The following is a 27940-nucleotide window of genomic DNA, read 5'->3' on the forward strand; positions in this document are numbered from 1 at the left end:
AAGCCATGTATATATATATATATGCTCAGTGAAATATTTGGTAAACAAAAGATTTTGACAGTGGTCTTTATAACTGCAGAAATATGAGCTTTGAGACATGCTATTTTCTTAAAAGCATTCAGTTAATTATTTTTCTAAGAATGCTTATATAGTAGTACACTTCTCTTTTCAATACAGCACTTCTTTCAATACATACAGCTAGGTACGTCTATAATTGCAAACAGAAGCTGAATGATTGATCTTAAAGGCCACAAAATTTCTGCAAATACCTAATACAAAAAGTATACGAGATAATTTGATTTGGGGAGAGATTTATTGTTCCAAGAGACTTGCCCATTATTAATTTGAAAAAAATATACTAAATCCATAAGAAACAAAAAGCAATCTGCAAAAGATTCATTCCAAACCTACGCATGGGTGACTCTACTGTCATTCATTTTATCACCCACATAGAGCAGAATTAGGAACAGGACAGAAATATCAGAAGAAAGGAATTTCAAAAGAAAAAAAAGAGGTATAAAAGCAATCTTTCAGAAAAGAGAGGAAAAAAAAAAAGTAATCTTCCAATAAATAGGACATTGGGGAGCAGATATCAGTGAAACACTAAGTAATTTATTTTTTTTAAAGATGACCGGTAAGGGGATCTTAACCCGACTTGGTGGTGTCAGCACCACACTCTCCCAATTGAGCTAACCGGCCATTCCTATATGGGATCCGAACCCATGGCCTTGGTGTCATCAGCACCACACTCTCCCAAGTGAGCCAGAGGCTGGCCCTTAAATAAAATTTGTATAGCAAATACAACTTGTAATTTCATAGCTGAACCTATCAGTTTTTAACCTATTATTTTTTCTATTTCTTCCACATGCATGTTTACATTTTGGCTATATGACATTTCTCTACAGGGGATACTGACTTATGTCACCCCAAACCTGTGTTATACAAGACTAAAACTTTTCATTTTTGATTACGTACTATAAGGGCATCACTTATCAAGAAATTTTTATTTGTGGCTATAATTATCTTTAGGTCAAATTAAAATAAGCCTGAGAGATTTAGCTTTTAATTATTGTTTAGATGTAGCTTTACTGTACTTTTAAAGATGTCTCTCATTTAATTGTCAGACCTTCAAATTTATTCAGAAACTCTGCCTTAAATCTTTCCAGAACAGTTGGAAAGATCTATCACCTGTAGATTTACTCGTTATTTTAAAAGTTTAAGCAAATGTTTGTTAACAGCATCTCCTTATTTAGAGTATGATTTTGTTTTTCTAGGTTTATCCAAGAGGATCTTAGACTTGGAATATATTTCTTCTTTCTCTTTATCTGAGAATAGTGACTTAGTCAATACCTTAACTGTGAATATTTTTCTTCTACATTTTTCCCCTCTGAACAGGAATGTTTTAAAAAATTATTGGGCCTACTGAGCTATTTTTCTAAAACACTGTATCTTTCAAAACACATATCCTATTAACAATAGTGTTTTTAATTAAAAAAAAAAAAAGTTCTACCCAGTTTCAATTTTTATACAAACATTAAATCATTGAATCTCCTATGATCCAAGCATCAGATATGCTACCTTCTAAAGATAGCAAAACTGAATGACATAGGTTAAATTGGCGTCTACCAGTCATCTAGTAAGTAAGATAAAGGAAAAGAGGTTTCAAAGGGGTAACACTAAATTCTCTATTGTGTTCCTTTTTGGAGGTGGCTGGCCAGTACAGCAAACTGAATGCTTAACCTTCGTGTTCCAAGGCCTTGCTCTAAACTGAGCTAACTGGCCAGCCCTAACACTAAATTCTTTCACTAGCCTCATTAACATTCTCATAAAATAGTTACTAAATAATATAATAGATTTAATAAATGAAATTTCCAAGAAACTTCAACTAATAAGAAAAGGTGGGATTATAAGATTAGTTTTTGTTTTACTAATTACAACTATTACCTGGAAATATTTACATATTATCTAGGAAATAAAGTTTATACATTTTTCTTAGGATTGTTTTTAAAAGTAGTATTTCCTCAAATATTAATGTAACAGTAATCCTAAAAGTAATTCAGAAAATAAAACTTGTTTATCACTTGAGTATATTTTATTAATAATGAGGTAAAGTTTTTATTTTTTTCTATAGAACTATGTTGAATAGCAACATAAGTTATTAAAATATTAATTGTGCTTGAGGATTAATATGAATTACAAAATTATACATGTTCACAATCTTTTTCTACTCCTAAAGCAATCATGTACGAGTATATACATTATTTCCTAATATCTAAATAAGATAAAAATCTTGAATAATCCTAAAGTAAGTACTGAATTATCTTGATAATCCTGTTGTCCCCTACTCGAGTTAATGTGTTCCCATGTTGTGGGGAAATGAATACTGAAATGGGAATGAAGAAGCTAATATTTCTAGGTCACAGTGCTTCAGAATCACATTCTGTCTTGGACCTCAGCTCTCTAACCAAAATTAAAAAGTTACCTTTATGTTCCTAAGGTTTCTTCCAGCTCTAAAGTTCCATGATTTGAAAGTAAATTTACCTTCTGTGGTAGTTTCTTTTAGTTTTCCTTTCTTTTTTTCTTTTGGCAGCTGGTACAGGGATCTGAACCCTTGACCTTGGTGTTATAACACTCTGCTCTAACCAACTGCTGTTTCTTAAATCTTACCCTAATACATTTAATTACACCTACCTAAATACATCAAAAAGGTTACCTCTAATCTTATTTCCCTGATGGATTTAGTATTAGCTCCTAGTTATATTTGTCTAGAAGCACAACTGAAATAGTACATAACTGAAGGAAGTAAACTTTTATATTATATTCTATTTAACATTTCTAATAGGAATAAAAAGTTAGATCGTGTTATAATTTAATTTCAGAAGACCTTGGGTTTACTTAAAGAATTCAAGAGCTGTTGCATAATACAAGGTCCTTTAAAATTTAATCCGAACATGGGCCGGCCCGGTGGCGCACTGCTACAGTGCCGCTTGGGAAGTGCGGCGGCGCTCCCGCCGAGGGTTTGGATCCCACATATAGACCGGCCGCTCACTGGCTGAGTGAGGAGCGGGGGCAACACCGAGGGTTGCGATCCCGTTGCCGGTCCCGGTCCAGTACGGGCGCGACACTGAGGGTTGCGATCCATTGCCAGACACGAAAAAAGACAAAAAGGAAAAAAAAAAAAAAATTAATCTGAACATAATATCTTTTTTTTTTTCCCCTTTTTGTCTTTTTTCGTGTCCGGCAACGGATTGCAACCCTCAGTGTCGCGCCCGCACCTCGCTCAGCCAGTGAGCGGGAACCGGTCTGTATGTGGGATCCGAACCCTCGGCGGGAGCACCGCCGCGCTCCCAAGCGGCACACTGTAGCAGTGTGCCACCGGGCCGGCCCCGAACATAATATCTTAATGTATCAAACGTAGCTAATGTGAAATTCAATTCTTGACAGAGGGTTAAGGACAGAAAGCATCAGAAGCAATGCATATTTTGGGGGGTGGGAGGCGCTACTAGTTTTGCTACCGAAATATCTCAGGTGTAAATCACAACATTTAAAAACTGCTACCAGTTGCCTTAAAGGATGGGTACATATCAAAACCAGGATGAAAATGTCAAATAAGTTTGAAAGGAACATTTTCTTATCATTCCCAGAGTCCAAATTTCCTATGAAACAAAAGAAAATATGTACACAAGTCCTCGCACTATTGAGTTCTCCCTAACCCCCAAGAACATAAAAGGCTGTAACAACTTTACATTAGAGTTTGACTTTTCACATAAAACCCCAGTAAATATTAATATTTAAAGAACAATGCATACAAATTGTTTTATGTGTAAGCTATCTTAGCATAATGAAATTATGAGCAAAGATACTGGCATCTCAACAGGTGGCTTTAATGTTAAAATCTCACAACAAAGGAGGTATGCTTGCTCAGGAAAATAATGCACTTTAATGTAATGAAAAGGACGTTTAATACACACAAATTAAAAAAAAAAATTTCTACAAACTGGTTAGTTGGTAATATGCTACTCAAAAATTGCTTTTCAAACCTGAAGAACTTAGCTTGCTTTATTATTTCTTTATACTATCAAAAAAGTTTTGCCACAAAATGAATATGGACAAAGAGATAGACCACTGACATACTTACAATTAGAAAATACCTAAAACCCACTTACAATTGACTAAAAAAAAACAGTTAAAAGTAATTAAAAAATTTTTTATTTTAAAATTAAGGAAAAAGTTAATCTGGTTATAGTTGAGATTTTAATTATCATTCTTTCAAGATTATGAATGGGAGAGTTAAATGCTTGAAACATTTTATGTTATTTTCATTTTCATTTAAGAGTAAGAAAAAAAGAAAGCATGACTACACATGGCCATGTTATTATAATTCAAAGGAAATCATTGTCAAGTCACACACCTCATGGTAATAAAACAGAGCAAAACCAAAAAAGTAAACAAAATAGAATTCCTCTGCCAACACAAACTTTAAAGTCTCTTCTGAGGGGTTTCCATTATGTATCTGGTTAATGGTAACAGATTCTACAAAGGCAAATAAAACATGAGAAATAACGTATCTTTTTTCTTGAATAAGAAAGCTGTTATTTATGTGACCTTAAAAAACTCTGAATTTGTAAAACTCATTTATAATTTAATCAAATGTTCTAGTTATTTACTCCCTTGGTATAAAAGTTTACAGATGAGTTTCATATTCCATCACAGTTACATGGTCTAGTGCATTTCAGAGTATTTGGACATTATCAAAGCTGTCCTTTCCCAATGAAAACATTTAAGAAAACATTAAGCACTTCCCAAACAAGTGACATGATGTAGAAATACTTACACTTTTGGCTCTCACCTCTTTAAGTACAAATGTATTATTTACCAAAGCAAAACTGTTCAACTATTTTACAGTATCTATTAAAAAGAAGTTCTCTATTAGATAGAGGACGCTACAGTATCCTGAAGCTGTTTCCCAAGAGCTAGTTTTGTAGATATAACTTTGGGCTCATCTTGTTTTTCCTTCCTATCTTTTTCTTTTTCCATAAAGTAACTTTTCATTATACACATACTATACCATCATCGTTCACTGGATTGAGATTAGCTGGGAAATAGCTGCATATTTTTTAGTGAGTTCACTGATGCCAATGGCCTTCTTAGATCATGCTGGTGCTTATGGTTAAATCACATCTAATGTGAAATTTTGAATTACATCCAAAGCTCCAGTATCAAAGCCACACATATCCAACATGCCTCTGTCATCTGGGTCTGCAATGGTAAAACCATTTGATGTCATTCCACAAACAATCAATTTAGCTGGAATATCCATGAGCTGTAGGAAAAAAATCAAAATACATATTAAAAACTTCCAAAATAAAACACTTTAAAATCTCGCTACCACAGCTTTTTATTACAAAGTCAGTTGTTTTTGGTCAATCTTTTAAGCCCAGACTATGTGATCTTTAGAAGAATGGAAAATAAAATTGTGTTAAGAACCAGCCTGAAATTTCTAATTCTTTTGTTCTATATTTTTACTTGTCCACAGGCTGCAGAGGCACAGTACATTTTGAGCAGCCTCAGGACTTTGTACTTCTGAAACCTGTCAGGATATTCAGGGTGCCAGACATTTTTATCACCATATCAAACACTGGGACAATGTGTGGGGGGTATATTAAATAGGAGGGGTCTTAAAAAGGTTTATGGAAAGATTCATATTATCTTTTAATTTTATTTTTCTACAAACTTTTTGAAGTGCCTTCATATAAAAACATATTTATCTGAGATTATCAACTTTTGGTCTACAACTTTGATATGTACAACACATACATGTCCCATGTAAAAACTTATTCTCTATAGCCATATTTAAGGTTAAAATAAAAACCAACAGTGATTGAATGTACACTGTGTCAGACACTGCAATGAACTCTTTAAATAATATAGCTGATGTAATTGTTATACCAACCCTAAAACATTAAGTAATATTACCTACTGTGATGTATATCAGTTAAATAATTTGCTTAGGTCCCAGTTAGTATAAGAGAAAGATTCAGGATTCCAAAGCCAGGCAGGCTGTCTTTATTCCAAATTCTGTTCCCTCACCTGTGATTCTCAAACTTAAGCATCAGAACCCTCGGAGGGCTTGTTAAAACATAGTCCCACCCCCAGAGTTTGATTCAGCAGATGTCCAATGGGGCCTAGGTGATGCTAAGGCTATTAGCCTTAGGGAAACCACACTGTGAGAACCACTGCTCTTCATCAACAAGTTCTATTTCTACTACTAGCTGCACTGGTTGCATTTCAAGTGCTCAACAGTCCCATGTGACTAGTCACTACCCTACTGGAGAGTGCAGATATAGAACATTTCTATCATTTCAGAAAGCTCACTTGGAGGGCACTGATGAGAACATAAATATGTCCATAAAACTGAGAACACATATTATATCTTTGCTTTAGTTTTACACAGTCCTTTAACAAAACTCACAATTGATACTTATTTAAAGAGCACATTGAATCATTACAAAACTGTATAGCTAAGTAAAATAAATATTGTCATTACTACCAAAAATATTGTTTGTAAAGGACATTCTTAGTAATGTTTAACATTGGTTTAACACTGGAAGTGGTTAAAATAAACAAAAATATGTGTAGCCAATACTTTTTCTTATTTCAAGTACTGCTGAGTACATAAGTGACATTGTTTTTCTATACAAAATATAGAACTACTTTTAGTAACATTTTTTGAAAAACATAGAAAATGAAAATTGAGTACTATTTGGGTGAGAAACAACATGAGAATTTGTTTTACCTTTCGATACTCCTTCAGAGCAACAGCAGGATGGACACTTCCAGCAAAAGTCTCATTATCAGTGAATACAATGAAGACATCAGCAGCTGTGTTTGTCTTCTGAGCCCAGATCATTGGAAGAGAGCAATCAGTTCCACCTGCTGGGATCTAACTCAGAACAAAAACATGAAAAAGAACAAAATAAAGTTGCCCTAGTGTCCATGATGAAAACTCTGAAATAATTAAATACTTAAAATACTACTTTTTACATTATCATTTGTTTAGTACCAATATACAGGCCTTCTCAAAGCCTGTAATACTGTTTTGATTTTGTGTTTCTCATGAGAAAATCAAGACAAAACAATTTGTTTTCACAAATTAATAAATTCATGACATTACCATAAACTTATTATACAATACTTGTTTAGTAAACTTAATAAAATAGTTTCTTACCTGACTCATAACCATTAAAACCTGTTGTAAAGTCATGTCGGTGGTAATTGGACATGGTACCATTTCATCTGAAAAAGCAACTACATAAGAATCTTTTTCTGTTCGTGTGACAACCTGAAAAATCCAATGGTTGTAATTTTCAGCAGATTTTGGGGAAAAAATACAGTATTTTGAAGTTTATACAAGTTCATCTTCAAAAGAAACACTATGATGCTTATTCTCTTTCTGAACTTATTACCGTGTTTTAGAACTATACAGTAATAGTATAGTTAGATTAATAGGTAGTATAGATTTTGAAGTACTTTCACAAACTCTTAAAAAGAAACTGGTTTCCACAACAATCCTCTGAAGCAAATAGAGCATATATTCTTCTCATTTTATTAAAAAAGAAATAAAGCCACAGAAAAGCAGCTAAGAATCTTGCCTGTGATTCACCTGCTTACTATTTAGTGACAGAATCAGGCTAGAACTAAAATCTCCTAACTATTATTATTAGTTCTCTCATCTTTTAACTTTTATACCATTAAATAATTTTTCTAAGCATGATCTACTTCCTCAAAAATACTACTAATATTTAATTTTGTAAAAATTAAAATTTCTATTCTCACCATTCTTTAGATATGCTTTTTCAACACACTTAAAACCCTGCTTCGGGCTGGCTGGTTAGCTCCCTTGGTTAGAGTGCAGCCTTGTAAAACGAAGGTCAAGAGTTTGGATCCCTGTACTGACCAGCCACGGGAAAAAACAAAACAAACAAACAAAAACCCCCCACGATTTTAGGGGCTGGCTGGTTAGCGTAATTGGTTAGAACACAGTGTTGTAACACCAAGGTCAAGGGTTTGGATCATCGCAGTGGCCAGTCACCAAAAAAACCAAACAAGAACAACAAAAAAACTTTGCTTCACAAAATTGTTTAGATATAAAATGATAAAAAATGTGCTGAATAAGCTGAAATGACAAAAATAAGGGAAAACATAATTCTTGATCATATCTAACTTTATAATTTTGCCCCATAAACATACAAAGTGGTAAAAATCCTAAACTGTCTTAGGTGTTCTTACCATGCACATTGCTGCAGCAACTGTACTAGCGTTGAGCACACTACCCAAAACTCTTTGGTTCATGGAAGTGCTGACATCAACAGCCAGCAAAAAACGCTTTCCAGTTGGCTCAACTGTCTAAAAAGAAAACAAAATAAAACAATCATTAAAAGCAACTGTAGAAATTATAAGTTGATTAAATTTTTAACAAATCATATTTACTTACTTTCATTCAAAATACTCTCTAAGATAAAAGGCCTTCTGAGTTTTGACAAGCCAATTAATTGACTACTGGAAAATGCTTAGCTCAGATGTTACACAGCCACTGGTAACCATGACATCAAATGGACAATGCCACACTGTGTTCTAACTTTGAAGCTGATTGGTTTGGCTGTTGACTACTTTGACAGAGGGAAAGATTGGAACTCCTTGTCCTCTCAGCAACAGAAATATGCCACAAGGGGTGTCCCTTTCCTGCTGGAAGTTGCTGGTTTTTCCTACTTCTATGGGGCCTTCTTGGTAGGGCCCCAGTTTTCAATGAACCACTACATGAAAATGGTGCAGGGACAGCTGACTGACACACCAGGGAAGATACCAAACAACACCATACCTGCTCTCAAGCACCTCAATCTGGGCTTTGTCTATCTGGTGGAATACACTCTGCTCAGTCCCCACATCACAGAAGACTACCCTCACCCAAGACTATGAAAACTGCCCTTTCTGGTTCTACTGCATGTATATGCTGGCTGGGACAAGTTTGTGCTGTACAACTACGTCACCTGTTGGCTGGTCACAGAAAGAATGTGCATCTTGACAGGGCAGGGCTTCAATGACTTTGAAGAGGGAAAGGCAAAATGGAATTCCTGTGTCAACATGCAGGTATGTCTCTTTGAAACAACCCCCCACTTCACTGGCACCATCACCTCTTTCTACATTAACACCAAAGCCTAGGTTACTTCTTCAAATGGTCCAAGTTCCTTGGAAATAAAGAACTATCCCAGGGACTCTTGTTGCTATTCTTGGCCCTCTGGCATGGCCTACACTCAGGATACCTTGTCTGCTTCCACATGGAATTCCTCAATGTTACTGTAAGAAGACGGGCTGCCAGACTAATTCAAGAGAGCCCAGCCCTGAGCAAACTGGCCTCCACTGCTCTTTTACAATTCTTCTACTACTTCGTGCAACAGACCATCCACTGGCTCTTCACGGCTTACTCGATGACTGCCTTCTACCTCTTCATGTGGGACAAATGGCTTAAGGTGTACAAATCCATCTGTCTTCTTGGCCATGTCTTCTTCTTGAGCCTACTATTCACATTGCCTTATGTTCTCAAAGCAATGGTGCCAAGGAAAGAGAAGTTAAAGAAAACAGAATAATCTATTTCCCTGATGGCTTAGAGCAGGACTGGTGCAGAAAATGCTTGTCTCTCTTTTCACAGCACTCACTTACCCCAGAGTACAGAAAACAGAAAAGCCAGAGAGTTGGAAGACATGGCACTCCCAGCTGTGCCTCTGCTGCCAGCCAAGTCTTCTTTTGGGTCCAAAGGGGAAACTCTTGTGGGAGGAGCAGAGGGGCCCATATCTCCCCTCTGGACTCCCCCATGCATTCTGCCTTATCTCTCCATCTCTCCCTCTTCAGCCAGGAATCTGTTGTTTTTCTTCTGCCAATTTATTATAATTGTATATGTGCAGCTACCATGCTCCCTCCATGGCGGGGTACAAGGCCCTACCAGCTCTACTTTTTCTACCTTGGAACTATACCAGATACAATCACTTCTGTTTGTTCAGTTAAAAAAAAAAAAAGAAAAATTCTTAGCTTTTACTTCAGGTAAAACAAAGGAAATAAGATGACTTATTTAGTAATTTTTTTAGTATCTTTTATTTCAACTTACACATTGTAATTGTACCTGTATTTTGATACATATATATGTTGTGTAATAATTGGGTTTGGGTAGTTAATGTCTCAATCACCTCATGCATTTATCACTTGTTTGTGGCGAAAACATTCAAAAGCCTCTCTTCTAGCTGTCATGAAATACAAAACTTCTTTTAACCATACTCTCTCTACTGTGCAACAGAATATCAGAACTTATTCCTCCTATCTAATTGCAATTTTGTATCTGTTGGCCAGCCCTCCCTGTTTTCCCTACCCAGGCTCCGGTAACCACTGTTCTATTCTCTGCCTTTATAATATCAACTTTTTTTTTTTTCCCCTTCGATTCCACATATGAGTGAGGTCAGAATGACCTCCAATCCATCCATGTTGCTGGATATCTATTTAATAATGTTATTTAAAGAACTTACCACCCTATTTTTAAATATCTTTCTTGACTGAAGTGTGGGAATTTCTAGCAAGAATTTTTTTTATTGTGATAAAATTTAAAAAACATAAAATTTACCTTTTTATCCATTTCTAAGTGTACAATTCGGTAGCATTAAGTATATTCACAATGTTGTATAACCATCACCTCTATTTCCAGAACTTTCTCATAATCTCAAATAGAAACTTTGTGCCAATTAAGTAGTAACTCCTTGTTTCCACCTTGCTCTAGTTCCTGGCAACTTCTACTCCACTTTCTGTCTCTATAAATTTGCCTATTCCAGATACCCAATATAATGGACTCATAATACTTGTCCTCTACGTCTGGCTTATTTCACTTAGTATAATGTTTTCAAGGTTTATCTATGTTGAAGCATGTATCAAGTCTCATTCCTTTGTAAGGCTGAACAATATCCCATCCTATGTATATGCCACATTTTACCCATTCATCTTTTGATGGACACTTCGGTTGTTTCACCCTTTCATGATTAATAAAATACTCAGTAAACCAGAAATAGATATGATTGATGACACTAATTAATCATAAAAAAGTGTAATTGCTGGATGGTATGGTGATTGTACATTTTAACTTTTTTTTTTAAAGACGACCAGTAAGGGGATCTTAACCCGTGGCTTTGGTGTTATCAAAAGCACCACACTCTCCTGAGTGAGCCACAGGCTGGCCCCTGTAAATTTTTTAACTTTTTGATGCTATTGTAAATGGAAATATTTTCTTAATTTCCTTTGGATTGTTCATTGCTACTGTATAGAAATACAACTGATTTTTTGTTTTTGACAGTAAAATGTTTTACTAAAAAAAACCCCTGACTTTTATGTGTTGAGTTTATATCCTCCTTGAACTATGCTGAATTTGTTTGTTAACTCCACTAGTTTTTTTTAATGGATTGTTTAGGGTTGCCTACATGTAAGATCATGGCACCTGAGGGCAGAGATAATTTAGCTCCTTCCTTTCCAACCTGGATGTCTTTTATTATTTCTTTTTCTTGCCTAATTGCTAGAACTTACAGTACTACATGGAATCAAAGTGGAAAAGTGGCACTCCTTATCTTGTTCCTGATCTTAGGGGGAAAGTTTTCAGTCTTTCACTACTGAATATGATGTTATTAGCCATCTATTTTTCTTTTTAACCTATGGCCTTTATCATGTTGAGGAAGTTCATATCTATTTCTGGTTTACTGAGTGTTTTATTAATCAAAAAAGGGTGTTGAATTCTGTCAAATGCTTTTCTTGCATCAACTGATATAATCATATGATTTTACCATCTTCATTCTACTAATGTGATATATTACATTGATTGGTTTTCATATGTTGAGCCATCCTTGCATGACAGGGATAAATATCACTTGGTCATGGTGTATAATTCTTTTAATTTGCTGCTGAATTTGGTTGCTAATATTCTGTTGTATAGCAAGAAATTTTTAAAACCAAAAATTTTAACTTAAATCTTTCATATGGGATTTCCTTTCCTAAAAATTCACTTCCTGTCAAGACTGATGAGATCCATGTACCAATTAATGGAGACATAAAACACATGACCAAGTTAAAGGACTCCAAAGGAATGCATATTTTTAAATTTAGTAATTTAAAAATTATCAAAATGATCTTAGGATAATTAATTGCTGCCCAAAAGTAAGGGAAAATACATTACTCATAAATTTACAATGTTAATTATATACCCACCATGAACTAAGGAAAAACAAATATAAAAAAATGGTTAAACTAGAAATACTACTTTTAAAATGTGTTTTTACAAAAGATTTTAAGCCCCAAGTTATTTGTTTTAAAACAAAAATCAAACCATTACCTTAAATGTTTTATAAAAAGCGACATCCAATGCTTTCAAAATTTCTTCATCAGGGCGCCATTTCAGTTTTCCTCTGAGTCCATGACCTGACTTGTAAGTTTCTAATGCAATTAAAACATGAAACGGATGTATACGAGCCTAAAAACAAGACAAAGACAAAAAGTAAATGCAAATTTTAAGTAATTATGTGTCTTGCTTAGATTTTTATGCTATTGTAGTGAATATATTTCATAAAGAAAATAAGAAAATAAGAATGTATTAACCTCCAGTGTAAGAGTTAAAATGCAATTTGGAATGATAAAAGTCTCAGAACACTTAAAGAAGGCACTGGTGGTATTTCCAAAATTTAGGAGCCAACTTTTTCAGTTAGTAGTAGCTAACTACAGGCACTGATAATGCTTACCTTTTTTAACAGTTTTTCATTACACAGTTTTTCACACACTAAAGATACTTCTGAATTTCCTGGTTCAAGCACTGAATTAGCAGTCATCTTTCCTAGATTCCTTAGTAATGCAGTAAGAGGCATTTCTTGTAATAAAGCTTTCCATACCTATTGCAATAACATAGGTAGAAATAAAACGAAGGGTCAATAAATCAGTATAATATACCTATATACCAAAAATATTCATAATACATTCTCTAAGGCTTTCTTTTGGGGTTCAGAGTACTTTCAGAATGAAAATTTTTCTTAATTGGTCAAAGGCTTATCAAATAAGCTAAATTTTTTTTTAAATTACATTTTTTTAAAAAATTACATTTTATTTTTTTTTGGCAGCTGGCCGGTAGGTATAGGGAACTGAACCCTTGACTTTGATGTTGCAACACCACACTCTAACCAACTGAGCTAACCAGCCAGCCCCCTCAGTCTTTATTAGAATAAGGAAGTGAAGTATATTTTATGAAGAAAATGCATAGAAGCCTTTTTTCTTAATAGTATATTTTCGGAGGGGAATTAACACTTACTGAATACCAACTACATCTGAGCATCATGTTAAGATATTTTAAATAAACATTAATTTCAAGATATATTTTGGTTAATTTCTTTTTAAAATAATTAATAAACATAAAGTTACTCAAAGTTTATCCTTTTTATACATATCATAAACTAGTCATGTTTAATCATATGCTGTAACATATAGTCTATCCCTCGATATCTGTAGAGGATTGGCTCCAGGACCTCCTGAACTTACCAAAACCCATGGATATTCAAGTACCTGATATAAAATGGCATAGAATTTGCATATAACCTATGCACATCCTCCCATAAACTCTAAATCATCCCTGGATTACTTATAATACCTAATAAAATGTAAATACTATGTAAATAGTTGTTACACTGTGTTGTTTATGGAATGACAAGAAAAAAGTCTGTACATGTTCAGTACAAATGCAGTTTCCCCCCCCCAAATATTTCTGATCTCCAGTTCACTGAATCCATTGATGTGGAACCCATGGACGCAGAACCCATACACAGGGCCGACTGTATTATAATTTACTCACCTCTTTAGATTTTAAATGATTCGTTAGAAGATGTTCCCTAACTAATCTATGTTCTTCTATTAGATGAATGACTTCCAGTTCATCTTTTGTGCGCTTCACTTTCTCTACAGCCTCCAGATACTTTAATAATTTTTCAGCCTCCACAGAAAGTGCTTTTTCCTTATACAATTCACATACTTCTTTCCAGCCCTTTGTGATATATTTGGTCACAATAGCAAGTCCTTTAACAAGATAAAGAATTGAAAAGGCATGCAGGATTATCAAGTAAAAAACAGAACATTTCCTGAGAATGCATTATATGATAGACATAACTAGATACACAGGAATTAACTCCCTTAAACTGGGTTTTGTTATGCATGACATAACAAACACATTTAAGAAAATGGAGTGAATTAATTTTGCTTATTCCATTATTACTTTTTAAATATGAGACTATAAAAACAACAAAATAAAAAACCTCCAATATCCTAAGTAACTGTATTACACAGGCTTTTTTTTTGAAACACCAGCATTAGAAACTGGTAGAAAATGTCTATCTCAGGTCCACAATCTCAAACAACTCACAAGAGTATAGATCTATCTCAATACTATATTCACTTGTTGAATGTTTGTTGTTGAATAAATATAAATTTCTTAATAGCAGAGATAAGTGGAAGAGATAAGTAGATAGGTCCGTTTTATTGTTTAATAGCTGAGAAAGTATTACAGGCCAAATTTTTAAAAAATACTATAATTTGTTTATTCCTTCTACAATTTCTTCTAATAGTAGAAAGAGCTTTGGATTGGGTGTGAGAAAATCTGGGTTCTAGCCTACATTCTGCCAATAAATGGTGATCTTTCTAGGTCTTTTGTAAAGGTAGGAATTAAATTATCAAATTCAAATGTCCATGAGAGAAAAGCAGATAAAGAAATGAAACAGGCCATGGTGTTATAATAAAGTTGTTAAGACTGTGGTAAAATGAAGAGAGTATGTCTGATAAATGTATTGGCCAACTCTTGGTTTAGTGCTGCCAAAAAAAAAATGTACTTTCAAGAGAAGCCAAAATATGGATATTTATGTGAAGTCTTTTGATTTTTTAAGATATTGACAAAGAAGTCCTTTCCCCCCCCTCACATAATGTATAGGCCAAAAGAAACACACTATATTGAGCCTATGTGCTATTTTTGAACTCTAACTAACATGCAGGAACTTCTAAAGTATTGCAACTCTTGCAATCTTCCACATGTGGTACAAAATCATCTTAAATGATTAAATGTTTCATGTGAGAATGTTTTCTATTTTGTTTTTCCAATGAAAATAAAAATTCCTTAAAGCAATCTTACCCTACCCAGTTCTATAATTGTGCTGGCCACAAAGTAGGTACACAAAAAATATATCATTAATTGAATCACATTTTGACTTGTTTTGCTTGTTATACACATTTCAGTGAAGGTATTATATTACTTATTCTGTAGCTTACTTAGAGTTAAAATTCTTTCCACCGAGAAGCCTACAGATCCTCTATGCCCAACATGATACTCCTGTTATTAACAAGGTTTCAAGTACGAGTTCTGCCCTCAAAATTTACAATTAAAGAATCCTATGTATGGAAGTAAGTTTAGGGAACATCTACTACTTCCTCATTTTACAGCCTAACAAAACAAAGTGCAGAATAATTATTTTCACAAGTTCGAAAACTAATCTGTCCAACTAGAACTAGCAATAGCTGATTAGTCCATTACTTGCTCCACACCACCATGTAGTGTCTCAAGAAAGTTGGATGCCTATGTACTTCTTATACTGAATCAAAGGTTTAAAAGTAAAAATAATGTTTCCTAACCATGAATATGTTAAAACAAGAAACCCCCCAAAACAAAAACCATAGGTAAACCACAGGTAAATATTTTTACTAGTTTAGGTTGCAAAAGGCCTTCTAAAATTAACACAAAACAAAAACCCATGAAGACATAGATAAGTTTGATTACATTAAAATCCCAAACTTCAAAGTGCCAGAACCACCTCCTGCCTCCCCAAATTTAAAGACAAAGAACAAAATAGGGGAAAAATGCATGTAATGTGTATGATAATAAATTATTAATTCCTGTAATGTGTATCCCAAGTTCTCAGAACAGTGTCCATACATAGTAGGTGTTCAATAAATATTTGTTGAATGAATGACCATAATCAATATTAAAAAAGAATAGTAACAAAATGGATAAAAGGGCAATGATACAATAATATAATCTACAAAAAATACAAGTATCAGTAAGCACATGAAAAGATAAGCATCTGTACAAAAACACAAATTCAAAGAACAAGACAGAAATTTTTAACTATCCTATAGGCAGAGATTTAAAAACACTGGCAATGGTCAGTGTTCAAATGTGGGGAAACTGGCTACTTTCATATACTGTTTGTGGATTTAACCAGTATAAAAATATTTACTCTATGCAAGCTTTTCTTCCCCACTTCAGTATCTTTCTAAAAACTGTAAATTACTTCACCGTCATCAATAAGAGATTAGTTAAATTAATTATAGTATATTCATACAATGGTAAATATACAACTATTTCTACTGACCTGAAAAAATAGCAATATCATACTTTTAACTGAAGCAAAAAAGGTACATAAAAAAATTTTAGTAAAACATAGTAGTATATGTTTAGGAAAAATTTGGAATAATATATTCAACTTAAAACATGTAATCTCTAATACGTAAATATTTGCTGTAATTTATTGCTTAAATTTCATTTGAAATAGTATATTTATAATAAAGAAATAATAAATTAAGAATTACTGAACACAGTGTGTATAAAGATATCATTATACAATCTATCTGGAAAGGAGTGGGAGGGAACCAACAGTGTACTTCTACATTATCAGGAACTATGTGTGCTAATTAAGTATTTTAATATACATTACCACATTTGGTCACAATAATTATAAGGTTATTCCACTTCCCCATTTTTAACAGATGAAGGTACAAAAACTCAGAAAGATTAAGTTACCTGGCTTAAGGACGAAGTGACAGGAAAAACTGAAATTTGAGCTCTTTCAAATACACATCTGGTGCAAAAAACATTCCACATTTTGGATATGGTGATTTTTCTGGAAATTCACACTTTTTTTTTTTTAAAAGATGACCGGTAAGGGGATCTTAACCCTTGACTTGGTGTTGTCAGCACCACGCTCACCCAGTGAGCTAACCGGCCATCCCTATATGGGATCTGAACCCATGGCCTTGGTGTTGTCAGCACCGCACTCTCCCGAGTGAGCCAAGGGCCGGCCCGGAAATTACACTTTAAATTATTCCTGCCCAAGAGTTGTTCTTATTCCTCTCCTAAGCAGAAGTAGTAATTATTGTAGATCCAACTAACTTCTCAAAAGTCTCTTCCCAAAGACATAAAAAAATTGCCCCTAGTTAGCATGTTCCCTGGCTCACTGCCTGTAGACAATTAACATCCTTAATTAAGTTCAGGACTATTTCAGGTAGCCTTTAGATTACATGGAACATATGTCCTATGAAGACAGGGAGGGAAAAAATGATAAGGGGCAAGAGCACTACAGACTGGCTACCTGCCATCTAGTGGCAAAGAGCTGTTTTGCTTACTATAACTTTCACCTTGTCCATGCTGCTATAATCACTTGGGTAAGCATTCTAATTAGCATGCGACATTTTAAGATTTAGAATATTAATCTGTAAATCTGTAATTTGACTTTTGATTATTAATGTCTGGGTTGCCCGTGATAGGCATTTAATTCCAGGGTGGCCTTAAACAAACTTGATTTAGTCAATCGATGTATGTTTTGAGAATGCAAGGCTATTGCTAGAAAATATTCTGTGATTGTCAAACAAAAACTATTTATTTGATATCCCCCTTCCCTCCATGAAGATCTTATACTTACCTTCACTGGAAGGTTTAAGATGTGACAATCTTAACAGATCTTTGTGAGACCAGCCATTTCTTTGTTTATATTTTGTAACTGCCAGAGCAAGGGCCATGCCACCTTTTTCATTGTACCAATCTGCGATAGCTTTCCGGAGGGCACGACCCCACATGCCACATTTCATGCTTTCCTTCAGATCTTTCTTAAACTGGATAAAAGTAAAGAGATGTGTAGGAATGCGACAAACTTCAGAAACAGCTTTAAATGCTGCTTGTTTTGTGCTTATGTCGGAACACTGGGAACAAATGGCAAGTGCAAAGAGCATAGGCTCTTGCTTTGTGGTTCTGCCTTCTTGACTAAAAGACTTTATTTCCTGTATCACTTCACATCCTCTGCCATCTTCAATCAATCTAATTAAAGCTTCAGCATTTTCAAGACCCAACTTCTGTTCTCTGATATAATAAGTTCCACCTTCAGAACCAAAACATAAGAACCGGTGTAGTCGATTCATGTCAGTGACTTGCCATACATATCCATCTTCAGAATTAGCTATCTGCTTCTCATTCAGTGGTTGCATTTGGTTTACAGATGCCTCCATTTTTTTTCTTTTAGGAAACCTATCAAAAAAAAAATGTTATCACAACTAAATGGACATCATAAAATTATAAAAAGGAAAACAATATTAATCTATGCTTACTGAAACCTATTCTGACATCTTTTAATTTAAAAATATCTTTTAAGCTCAGTAAGTTTTTCTCTTAGTACAAAATCAATATAAATGTCCTGAAGAAAAATTAGAAAAGATAGAAAATACAAGGAAAAAAACCACATCTGACCACCAAGTGACTACTGGTAATATCTTAAGTTTTTAAGTATTTTTGTTTTGTATTCATATCTTTAGAATCTTTCAGGCAAAAAAATTAAACTAGATAATAGCTACAGTGGAATGATAATCGGAAGTAACAACTGAAGAGTCATATTTTTGAGGTATGGTGTATTGTTTCTGAGATTAAGCAAGTAGGTCAGCATGGGGCCTTGAGGCCCAGATAGAAAGAAATAAAGGGGGGAGGGAGGGCAGCAATAGTAGCTGACATAAAGAAAGATTTTACTCCCTGAAGAACTGTATAGATATTTTTGGTTGCCTATCCATCCATTCCTTCCCCTTCTCTTTTCTTCTTCCTGGCCATCATGTCCTTCAGAGGAGGCTAGGCCTTTCACTAGCCCCAAGGGATGAATCTTGATTGCTCTAAGCCAGTGGTTCTCAAACTCGGTGTGCATCAAAATTACTTGAAGTGCTAGAGAGTGTTAGTTAAAACAGACTGGTTCCCTGGCCCCCTTCTGCCCGCCCCCCTTGCCACGACTGGTGGCATTGGGTCAGTGTGACATGGTATGTCTGCCAGGAATACTTTTGAGATTTTCTTCATTCTTAAAAGGTTCTTTAAAAAAGGAATGTTCATTTTCTGCCTTGAGACATTTTCATTTGCAAGTGATGCCTGGAGTGGTGGCAGCCATTATGAGAATGTGAAGGGAGCCAGTTTAAGAGGACATGCCAATTGTCAATATAAAAGGCTAGCTAAAAAAAAAAATTAGAAGAAACCTTGGTCATTGATATCAGCTACATGGATTTGCTCAATTTAGAAATTTCCTATTGTGTCATAAATGTATCCTTATTGTTCAAATCATTTTTAAGTTTTGTTATTTGTAGTTGAGAGCATCCTGATTAACATCCTATTACCTGTGCTTGCTTATAGTTAGGTCATCTGTAACTACCTTTGCCTTCCTTTCTCCTTTATCTATAAAGCTAGCAGAACCAGCTGTCTCGCAATTTCATCCCTCTTTATCTTCCTAATAGAGCAATCACAATTGTCACTACTTCATCAGCCTACCACTATTCTTACTATAATATAGCTGTTTATCCAGGTCCCTCAATCCATCCTATACCATTACAGTGCACGGGGCTTCTGCCCATGGTAAACAAAACAAACAAAAAAAATAAAACAAAATAACAACCCCCCCCCCCCCCCCCCAGTATTTACTGAATACATACTATGTGTAAGACATGGAGATTTCTGTTCCATTAAAAAGACCAGAAATAGTCCTCTTTTCCTGCTCTCAGGAAATAACATTCATTTGGGGAGGCAGAATTACAAAGCAAACTGTAATTAAGTGCTGTAGAAAAGTACTATGAGTGATCAGGGGAAGATGAAATAATGCTGTCTCAATCCAGAAAGACTTGTGTAGAGAAGGCAAACTGAACAACTGATAAGTTTGGGGAAGGCATTCCAGGATGAGGTTCCTGAAATCCTGCCCTGTGTCTTTATATTCTAGAGAAGAACTGTCTAAATATACCTGCATAGCCATAAAGACATGTTGATAGATCATAGTAGCTTAAAGAGGAACAGAGGTAAAAAAAATTTTGTTTTGAAGATGATACATACATGAGCATGTTTATATGTTGTGAGGAAGGCTGAGGATGGACTCCTGGTGAATTTTAACAATCAAGAGTTAAGGAGAGATGGGCCTTTAAGAGGAGACAGAAAAGGGGCCGGCCCGGTGGCGCACTGCTACAGTGCGCCGCTTGAGAGTGCAGCGGCGCTCCCGCCGAGGGTTCGGATCCCACATACAGACCGGTTCCCGCTCACTGGCTGAGCGAGGTGTGGGTGCAACACCGAGGGTTGCGATCCCGTTGCCGGTCCCAGTCCGGTACGGGCACTACACTGAGGGTTGCGATCCGTTGCCAGACACGAAAAAAGACAAAAAGGAAAAAAAAAAAAAAAAGAGGAGACAGAAAAGGACATGCACACAGTTAAAAAATCAGGACAGACTGGTATCCTGGACAAGGACAATTTCAAGTAGTGAATGGCTGGTAATGCTGAACGGTCAGAGATCACGTAATTAATGTAAAGGCAAGAAAATAACCACTGGGTTTAGCAAACAGCAGTGACTAGGAAAAGCAACTGTAGTAGAATGGTGTAAAAAGTAGCTTGGTTACAGTGAGATCAGGAGAGTACGCAGTGAGGAAGAAACTTCACAAGTAGACTACTCTTTCATAAAAGCATAGTTATAAACTAGGAAGGGAGGTTAAGAGAGAGAGAGAGTAGGACCTAAAGGAAAAACCTTTTTCAATGGCAAGACATTGAGGCTGAGGTTCAAAGATGCAATTTGGAGAGCTGAAGACACAGTAGAGAAAGAGGATAACTGAGGGAGTGAGATTCCTGAAAGAAGTGAGACAGAATTGGCTTAGGGGCATCCAGGTTGAGACTAGCCTATTGAGAGCAAAAGAGATACCACCTTGAAGGGTGAAAGGTATGTGTGAAGATAGATTTGAAGGAAACCAAGAGATAAGGAAATTGAGGAAGTTCCCACTTGACAGGAAATCTAGAGTTCCGAAAGGTATGTGGGGAAGTTTGGTAGAGAAAGGAGCAAAGAAAGACTGGGTCTGAGAGGGGAACACATGGTGTGGAGTTAAGTACACTGGAGAATGGAGAGCTTCCCATTCTGAATGTGACAGAATGTTAAGGGGGCAGTGATTTGAATTGTGTTGGAAATATTATTGTTGATATTCCAAATAAAACTCTAGTATACATTTGCTTATGTTAGTGCAGGCCTAGGCCTAAGGTGGTATCAGAGAAGTAATGACCATATGAGGGTACTTCAAAAAGTTCATGGAAAAATAGAATTAAGGGATAATACAAATATTTCCATGAACTTTTGAAGTACCCTTGTGTTTAGTCATTAGGGACAGATTTATAGTTACTGAGTGCAGCATAGGCTGAAACTCCTGGTACAGTGATGCCTCTTTTTATTCTTATCCTCTTTTTCATTTGGCTCTTACCTCTACCTTTCAATCCAAAAAACCCTGAGAAGATTAACAAACTTCTCAAAGACTAACACCTTAATTGCCAATTCCAATAGAAAATTTTATCTTATTTTGATCTTCACATTGCATTTGACATTGTTAGCCTCTCCCTTTGCTTTCACAAAAATACTCTCTGGTGGTACTTCAACCTGTCTATTCCGGCCTATTAGTTACATTTGTTAAATGAATAACACTGAAGTGACATTAATGGGAGATTATTCTACGGCACCTGCTTTCCTGCATCAAGGCCCAAGCACTGGGATTTAAAGGTCCCAATCCAAACCTCAAAATCCCCTCTTCACTCAAATTCTTTTTCTTGTATTATTCATTGTAAGCACGTCTAGCTACATCATTGTTTCCCTTGAGAGCAGGGAACAAGGTATTATTTTTGTATCTCTCTACTGCAGCTAGAACACCACATTTAAGTAATTAGTAGTACAGACTTAAGGATAACTAAATAGCATTAAAGTTGATTTTCTGAACCATCTGCCTAAGAATTAGGCATGAGTGGTTTTTCTTTCCTGTAACACATTTATTTTGAAAATAAGTCTCAACATGTGCAATAAAAAACTTAATACAAGTCTTTAAGATAAATTCTGTAATCAAAATAAAATAATAAATGTACTATATGCAAGTAATGGAAATGCAATCAAGAAAAATAAAAAATGAAAGTTACAAAGAGAAAGTAATGAGTTCTGATTAAAAATGTCATTTGAGAACAATATTTCTCTGTGAGTTTTTCTAATATATTCAATATTAGGTATTCAAGTACTGTAGTGGATTGAGTTATGTCCCCCCAAAACTCCCTGAAGCTTGAATTGCGTCCCCCAAGATTTATGTATTAGAAACTTAGCCCCCACTGTGACTGTTAAGAGGGTGGGAAATCCTATTATGGTAATTGAAAGGTGGGGCCTTGAAGAGGTAATTGGATTGTAGGACCATGCAGTAGTGAATGGATTAAAAATGGTGGTCAGGGGCGTGGTTCTGAGGGCTTTAAAAGAAGAGGAGAGTCTGTCTTGCTCTCTCTGCTCCCACCATCATGCGATGGAGACCCCTAGGTCATGGTCACCACCACCAGATGGACTTTGGACTACCCAGCCTCAGAAACTGTAAGCAATAAATTTCATTTTTCTTGACAAATCACCCAGTTCCAAGTATTCTGTTATAAGCAACAAAAAATAGACTAATACAAGTATCTTTCGTGGAGCATGCAGCAAAATGAACTTTTTTTTTTTTAAAAGATGACCGGTAAGGGGATCTTAACCCTTGACTTGGTGTTGTCAGCACCAAGCTCACCCAGTGAGCTAACCGGTCATCCTTATATGGGATCTGAACCCGTGGCCTTGGTGTTATCAGCACCACACTCTCCCGAGTCAGCCACGGGCCGGCCCCCAAAATGAACTTTTAAATCTAGAAAAGTTACCTAAGAGAGGTAATCCCTAAATATAATCCTTGTAATCACTATTATAAGAAATGAAGTTAGTTACTTATTCATAGCTATATCAATAAAATCTTCCATTTGCATTTTATGATATTAATGACAAGGACACACCCTTTTAACATTTTTGTAGCAGTTTCTGTGGTAGATAGAGCATATGCTCTATGACCATACTTTCCAGGGTACAATATAAAACAGTGGAACAGATCACATTATTAATAGCTAGGGCACCTCTCTACTTGCTTGTGTAAATTTACCAGGATCAACTTTTTAAAGTGAAAGATGGAAAACAGAATGGCAGCATGTCCCAAGCTACTCTCCTTATCACTGAGTGCTGATACACAAATTAACTTCAAACTGGCTAGGTGATATGACACTGTTTTAATAAAAATACCTTGTCTTTGTACATAGTTCCTGGTAGAGTTTCAAAAGCCCTTGGAATTTCCTGAGAAACAGAAGTGTCTGTCATGCTAATAAGTAGACTCATTGAAGGCCCCTAGATAGCTTTGGGATGGGGGTTTGGGCTAGCTTTGGGCCAGACCAACCTCCTGGGAAGGAGGTAGAGCTCCTGAGATTGAGTTTAATCACATGGCCAATGATTTAATCAATCATACCTATATGATAACACCGCATATAAAAACTCTGGACATAAGTGCTCAGAGGAGCTTCCAGGCTGGTGACCAAATTGATGTGCTGGAACGGTGCTGTGCCCAGATTCTACAAGGAAGGCGTGGAAGCTCTTTATCCTTCCCCTTCTCCCTGATTTTGCCCTATGAGACTCTTCCATTTGGCTGTTCCTAGTTGCCTTTATAACAAAACTGTAATCTTAAGTACAGCACTTTTAGTGATTTTTGTGAGTCATTCCAGTGAATAACCGACCTTGAGAGGGCTGTGGGAAGCCCAGAATTTGTAGTTGGCAGGAGATAAGTATGTGTAGCCTGGAGACTCCACTTGCAGTTAGTGTCTGAATTAAAGGCAGTCTTCTTTTTTTTTTTTCTTTTTTCATGACCGGTAACGGGATCGCAACCCTCGGTGTCGCGCCCGCACCGCGCTCAGCCAGTGAGCGGACCGGTCTCTATATGGGATCCGAACCCTCGGCGGGAGCGCCGCCACACTCTCAAGCGCTGCACTCTACCGAGTGTGCCACCGGGCCGGCCCAAGGGCAGTCTTACTGGAGACTTTGCGCTTTATCTTGTGGGATTTGATGCTGACTCTGGGTAATTAGTACCAGAACTGAATTGAATTGTAGAACACCTAGCTGGTGTCAGAGAATTGGTGTTAGGACACAGACACCAAAGGCACAGTGACAAAACAAAAAATTTGAAATCAAAATTTAAAACTTTTCAAAGGACACCACCAAGAAAGTGAAAAGACAACCCATGGAATAGAGAAATATTTGCAAATCACATATATGGTAAGGAACTTGTATCTAGAATACATAAAGAACACTTATAACTCAATAATAAAATGATAAATAAGTCAACTAAAAAATAGGCAAAGGAGTTGACCAGGCATTTCTGCAAGGAAGATAAACAAATGGGCAAAGAATCTGAATAGGCATTTCTCCAAATAAGATATCAAATGGCCAATAAACACATAAAATAATGCTGAACATTATTAGTCATCAGGGAAATGCAAATCAGAACCACAATGAGATACTACTTCCCATCCACTAAAATGGCTACAATCAAAAGGAAAATAATATTAAAAGTGTTTTGGAGGATTTAGAGAAATCGGGACCCTCATACACTGCTGGTGGGACTGTAAATGATGCAGCCACTTTCAGAAGGTTAAATACAGTTACCACATGACCCAGGAATTCCACTATATACCCAAGAGAAATAAAAACATGTGTCCAAAACTTGTACATAAGTGTTCTTAAAAGCATTATTCAAAATAATCAAAAAGTGGGAACAACCCAAATATACATCAACTGATGAATGGATTAAAAAATGTGAGATGTCCATACAATGAACTATTATTTGGCAATAAAAAGGGATGAAATACTGATAAATGCTACAACATGAACAAATCTTGAGAACATTACATCAAGCAAAAGAAGCCAGTCACAAAAGGCCACATATTATATGATTCCATTTATATGAAATTTCCAGAATTGGTGAACTCAAAGAAATAAAAAGTATATTAGTGGTTGCCAGAGGATGGGATGAGGGGTGACTGCTAATGAGTAAGGGATTTATTTTTGGGTGACAAAAATGTTCTGAAATTAGATGGTTGCAAAACTCTGTGAATATACTAAAAAGCACTACACTGGATACTTTAAATAGTAAATTTCATGATATGTGAATTATATCCTACACATGATCTTAGCCAAAGCCCGAGAAGTGATGTGAATTACATAAATAAAAAATTGGCTAGGTGAACTATATTTGGAAAGTTGGTTAAATAAATAAGCCTTTATTAACCCCACTTTTTTTATATTCAACTTTAGAAAGCAATTTGAGATACACAGACATATACAGCAACGTAATTTCTTCTTTCCCCAACTGCTATTATCTCCCTGCTCAAAGCTTAAGCTCTATTATTATCAGTGATTTGGAAGGCAGTTGGACAGTGAGGTCAGAGCCTGCTCATCAGTTAATCCATTCCTGAACAGTCAAGTGTTGTAAATCCAGATTAACAAAAAAATATATACTTAATTCTTTGGGTTGGCCTGCTCTTAAAGTACACCACTTCTAAGAAATTAATACAGCTAAAGTTGTATTAAATCGCCATAAATTAGAATTTGGAGAAGTTAAACAGATCACAATACTATTAAAAGCAGGGTCACATTTTAAATTGGTTGTGAATATTTTATACATTGTCCATTTCTTTTTTGATTTCATTTAGAATGAAAATCGGTAAACGCTAGTACAACACATTGTCATAGCACTTTTTTCTGCTTCACACTGATTAGAACTACAACACATATTTCACTAGTACTATTTTTCGTGAATTTACACATCTGAGTATCTTTTCAAAATCTTTTGGTAATTTGTTACTTGAAAATGCTACCTTTTATTCCAAGAAATCAAATTTCGTAGTTTATTTCTTTTAAAATGAAGTCAGGGCTGGCCAGTTAGATCAGTTTTTTAAAGCATGGTGCTGATAACACCAAGGCCCAGGGTTCCATTCCTGTAATGGGCAGTTGCCAAAAAAACCCCAAAAAACAAAGGTGACTTACATCTACGAGAGTGCAAGACAACTGAAAAGAAACAATACTACAATAACTGGGGCCACAAATTCAAATACCTGTATCAGGAAATGGGTGGATCAAGTCAAGTGTGATACAATAAAAAGTGGTGGGGAACTGTGGGAAACATAACAGCATGCTAGTCTGAAGGGAGCAGCCAAGTGGTTGCCATGTGGTATGGACCTAGTGTTGTCAGATATAGTCTTTGTTCTCAAAGATCCAGAAATCTTGCTTTTTATGTGATTTCTTGGAATTAAATGTTAACATAATTAAAGGAATTTTAACCCCCCATTTGATTACTTCTAGTTTGTGTCAAAGTCTAAATTTTCAGTGTGGTCTTTCTACAACAGGTACCACATCAAGTTGGGTATCAAATAAATTTTGGTTTTGATATATTTATTTAGAATAGAAAATATTTTCAAGTTCACAGCAAGATTACAGATTTTAAAATACCGCAAACCACTTTGGGTTCTGGTGCCAAGCATTCTAGGTATGGCTCATAAAGAAATAAGGCTAGTACCCTGGGCATCTCAAATTTTCCAATTAAGTATCTCAAGGTCTAATACTGAACAGAAACCCCCCAATCTGAGGACACTTCATACAAATTTTGGCTTCTACTAATATTCCATAATACACTCATGCTGGTTTTAATACAAAAGCTGTTCTGTTGTTTTCTCTCAGTAAAATTTACCATGTTTATTTTGTGGCTTCACATAATAGGGCACAGTGCTCGCTAACTCCAGGGTATCGGTCACCTATTTGAGAAGCAAGGAGTCAGAGTTTTATCCACTAGAGCATTTTTTTCTAGAAGCCAAAAAAGGCCCTTCTTGGACAGGTAGCTTTTTTTGTTGTTGTTGGCTGGTCGGTACAGGGATCCGAACCCTGAACAGGTTAAGGAGTGATGCATAAATATGTTTACTCTTAAAGATTCTGATTTTAACACTACGGTATCCTATAAGAGAGCCTGCTGAATAAGGGCGATTTAGTGAAAGTAGTCACTTTCGGTTTAACATCATACAGTCTCAGGACCATCCCAAATGTTTTTAGATTAATACACTACATTTTTTTAAGTCTCTTTTTCCTTTGAGGTATTACATCCCCTCCTCACGGACTATGGTCAGATCTTTCTCCTCCCCCTCATTATTCCCTCTAGGATAAATTCGCCTTGTCTCCCCACAAAGATCCGTCTTCCTAAGCCCGGGCTCCCGGGCGACGCCTCTCGCGGGAGGAGGAGGAAGAGGAGGAGTGAAGTAGGCCCGCTGGACGTCGGCCTGCGGGACGCTAAGCGGGGAGGAGCAGGAGCGGTCCCGCGTTCGGGAAGGGCCCACCTCGGGAGTGTCCCGGCCCGGCCGAGCGAGGATGTCCCTACAGCGATGCTGGTTCTGCCACCCTGCGAAGGGAGAGCGCGGAAGCGGGATGGGGGAGAACGACGGTTTGGCGAAGTGTTTGCCCCGGCCTCAGCCGCTGGATGCAGGGTGAGAGACATGGAGGGCCGGTCAGACGCTGCGCGTCCCCAGGGCCGCCCAGACCGCACAAAGGGCCCCCGCAGGCCTCCCGCAATTTCCTCACCTGTGCCGGGCGGCCGACCCTCCAGACTCAGCGCCGCCGGGAGGAGCCCTGCGAAGCGCTGGGAAACGACAAGAGACGGCGGCGGCCTGACTGGCGGCGAC

General features: G+C 36.2%; 2 protein-coding genes and 1 pseudogene across 2 annotated transcripts in view; 2 read left to right on the forward strand and 1 right to left on the reverse strand.

Annotated features, from left to right (window-relative positions):
* Positions 1–3860: 3860 nt before the first annotated feature.
* TROVE2 (TROVE domain family, member 2) lies at positions 3861–27931 on the reverse strand. The gene is made up of 9 exons (XM_008586162.1): positions 27840–27931; positions 17799–18397; positions 13913–14133; positions 12816–12962; positions 12413–12550; positions 8290–8406; positions 7229–7342; positions 6797–6943; positions 3861–5323 (listed from the first exon to the last, which is right to left on the reverse strand). The coding sequence occupies exons 2-9, from the start codon at positions 18376–18378 to the stop codon at positions 5171–5173; spliced, it is 1617 nt and encodes a 538-aa protein (XP_008584384.1). The 5' UTR covers positions 18379–18397; positions 27840–27931; the 3' UTR covers positions 3861–5170.
* On the forward strand, positions 8587–9644 carry LOC103601738 (annotated as a pseudogene).
* UCHL5 (ubiquitin carboxyl-terminal hydrolase L5) overlaps positions 27634–27940 on the forward strand; it is a 42623-nt gene continuing 42316 nt past the window's right edge. The window contains exon 1 of the mRNA XM_008586161.1: positions 27634–27745. Coding sequence (XP_008584383.1) covers positions 27739–27745 — 7 coding nt within the window. The 5' untranslated portion in view covers positions 27634–27738. The remainder of the gene's footprint in view (positions 27746–27940) is intronic.

Source organism: Galeopterus variegatus, unplaced genomic scaffold, assembly GCF_000696425.1.
Source record: "Galeopterus variegatus unplaced genomic scaffold, G_variegatus-3.0.2 Scaffold3854, whole genome shotgun sequence".
Classification (NCBI taxonomy): Eukaryota; Metazoa; Chordata; class Mammalia; order Dermoptera; family Cynocephalidae; genus Galeopterus; species Galeopterus variegatus.

What these genes read in the sequence shown, in the direction of transcription:
- TROVE2 (XM_008586162.1), bottom strand. Translation starts at nt 18,378, where the DNA reads ATGGAGGCATCTGTAAACCAAATGCAACCACTGAATGAGAAGCAGATA. An exon ending in ATGAAAAACTGTTAAAAAAG is followed by an intron (nt 12,551 to 12,815) that starts GTAAGCATTATC and finishes TCTTGTTTTTAG; the next exon opens with GCTCGTATACATCCGTTTCA. An exon ending in TTGCTGCAGCAATGTGCATG is followed by an intron (nt 7,343 to 8,289) that starts GTAAGAACACCT and finishes TGGATTTTTCAG; the next exon opens with GTTGTCACACGAACAGAAAA.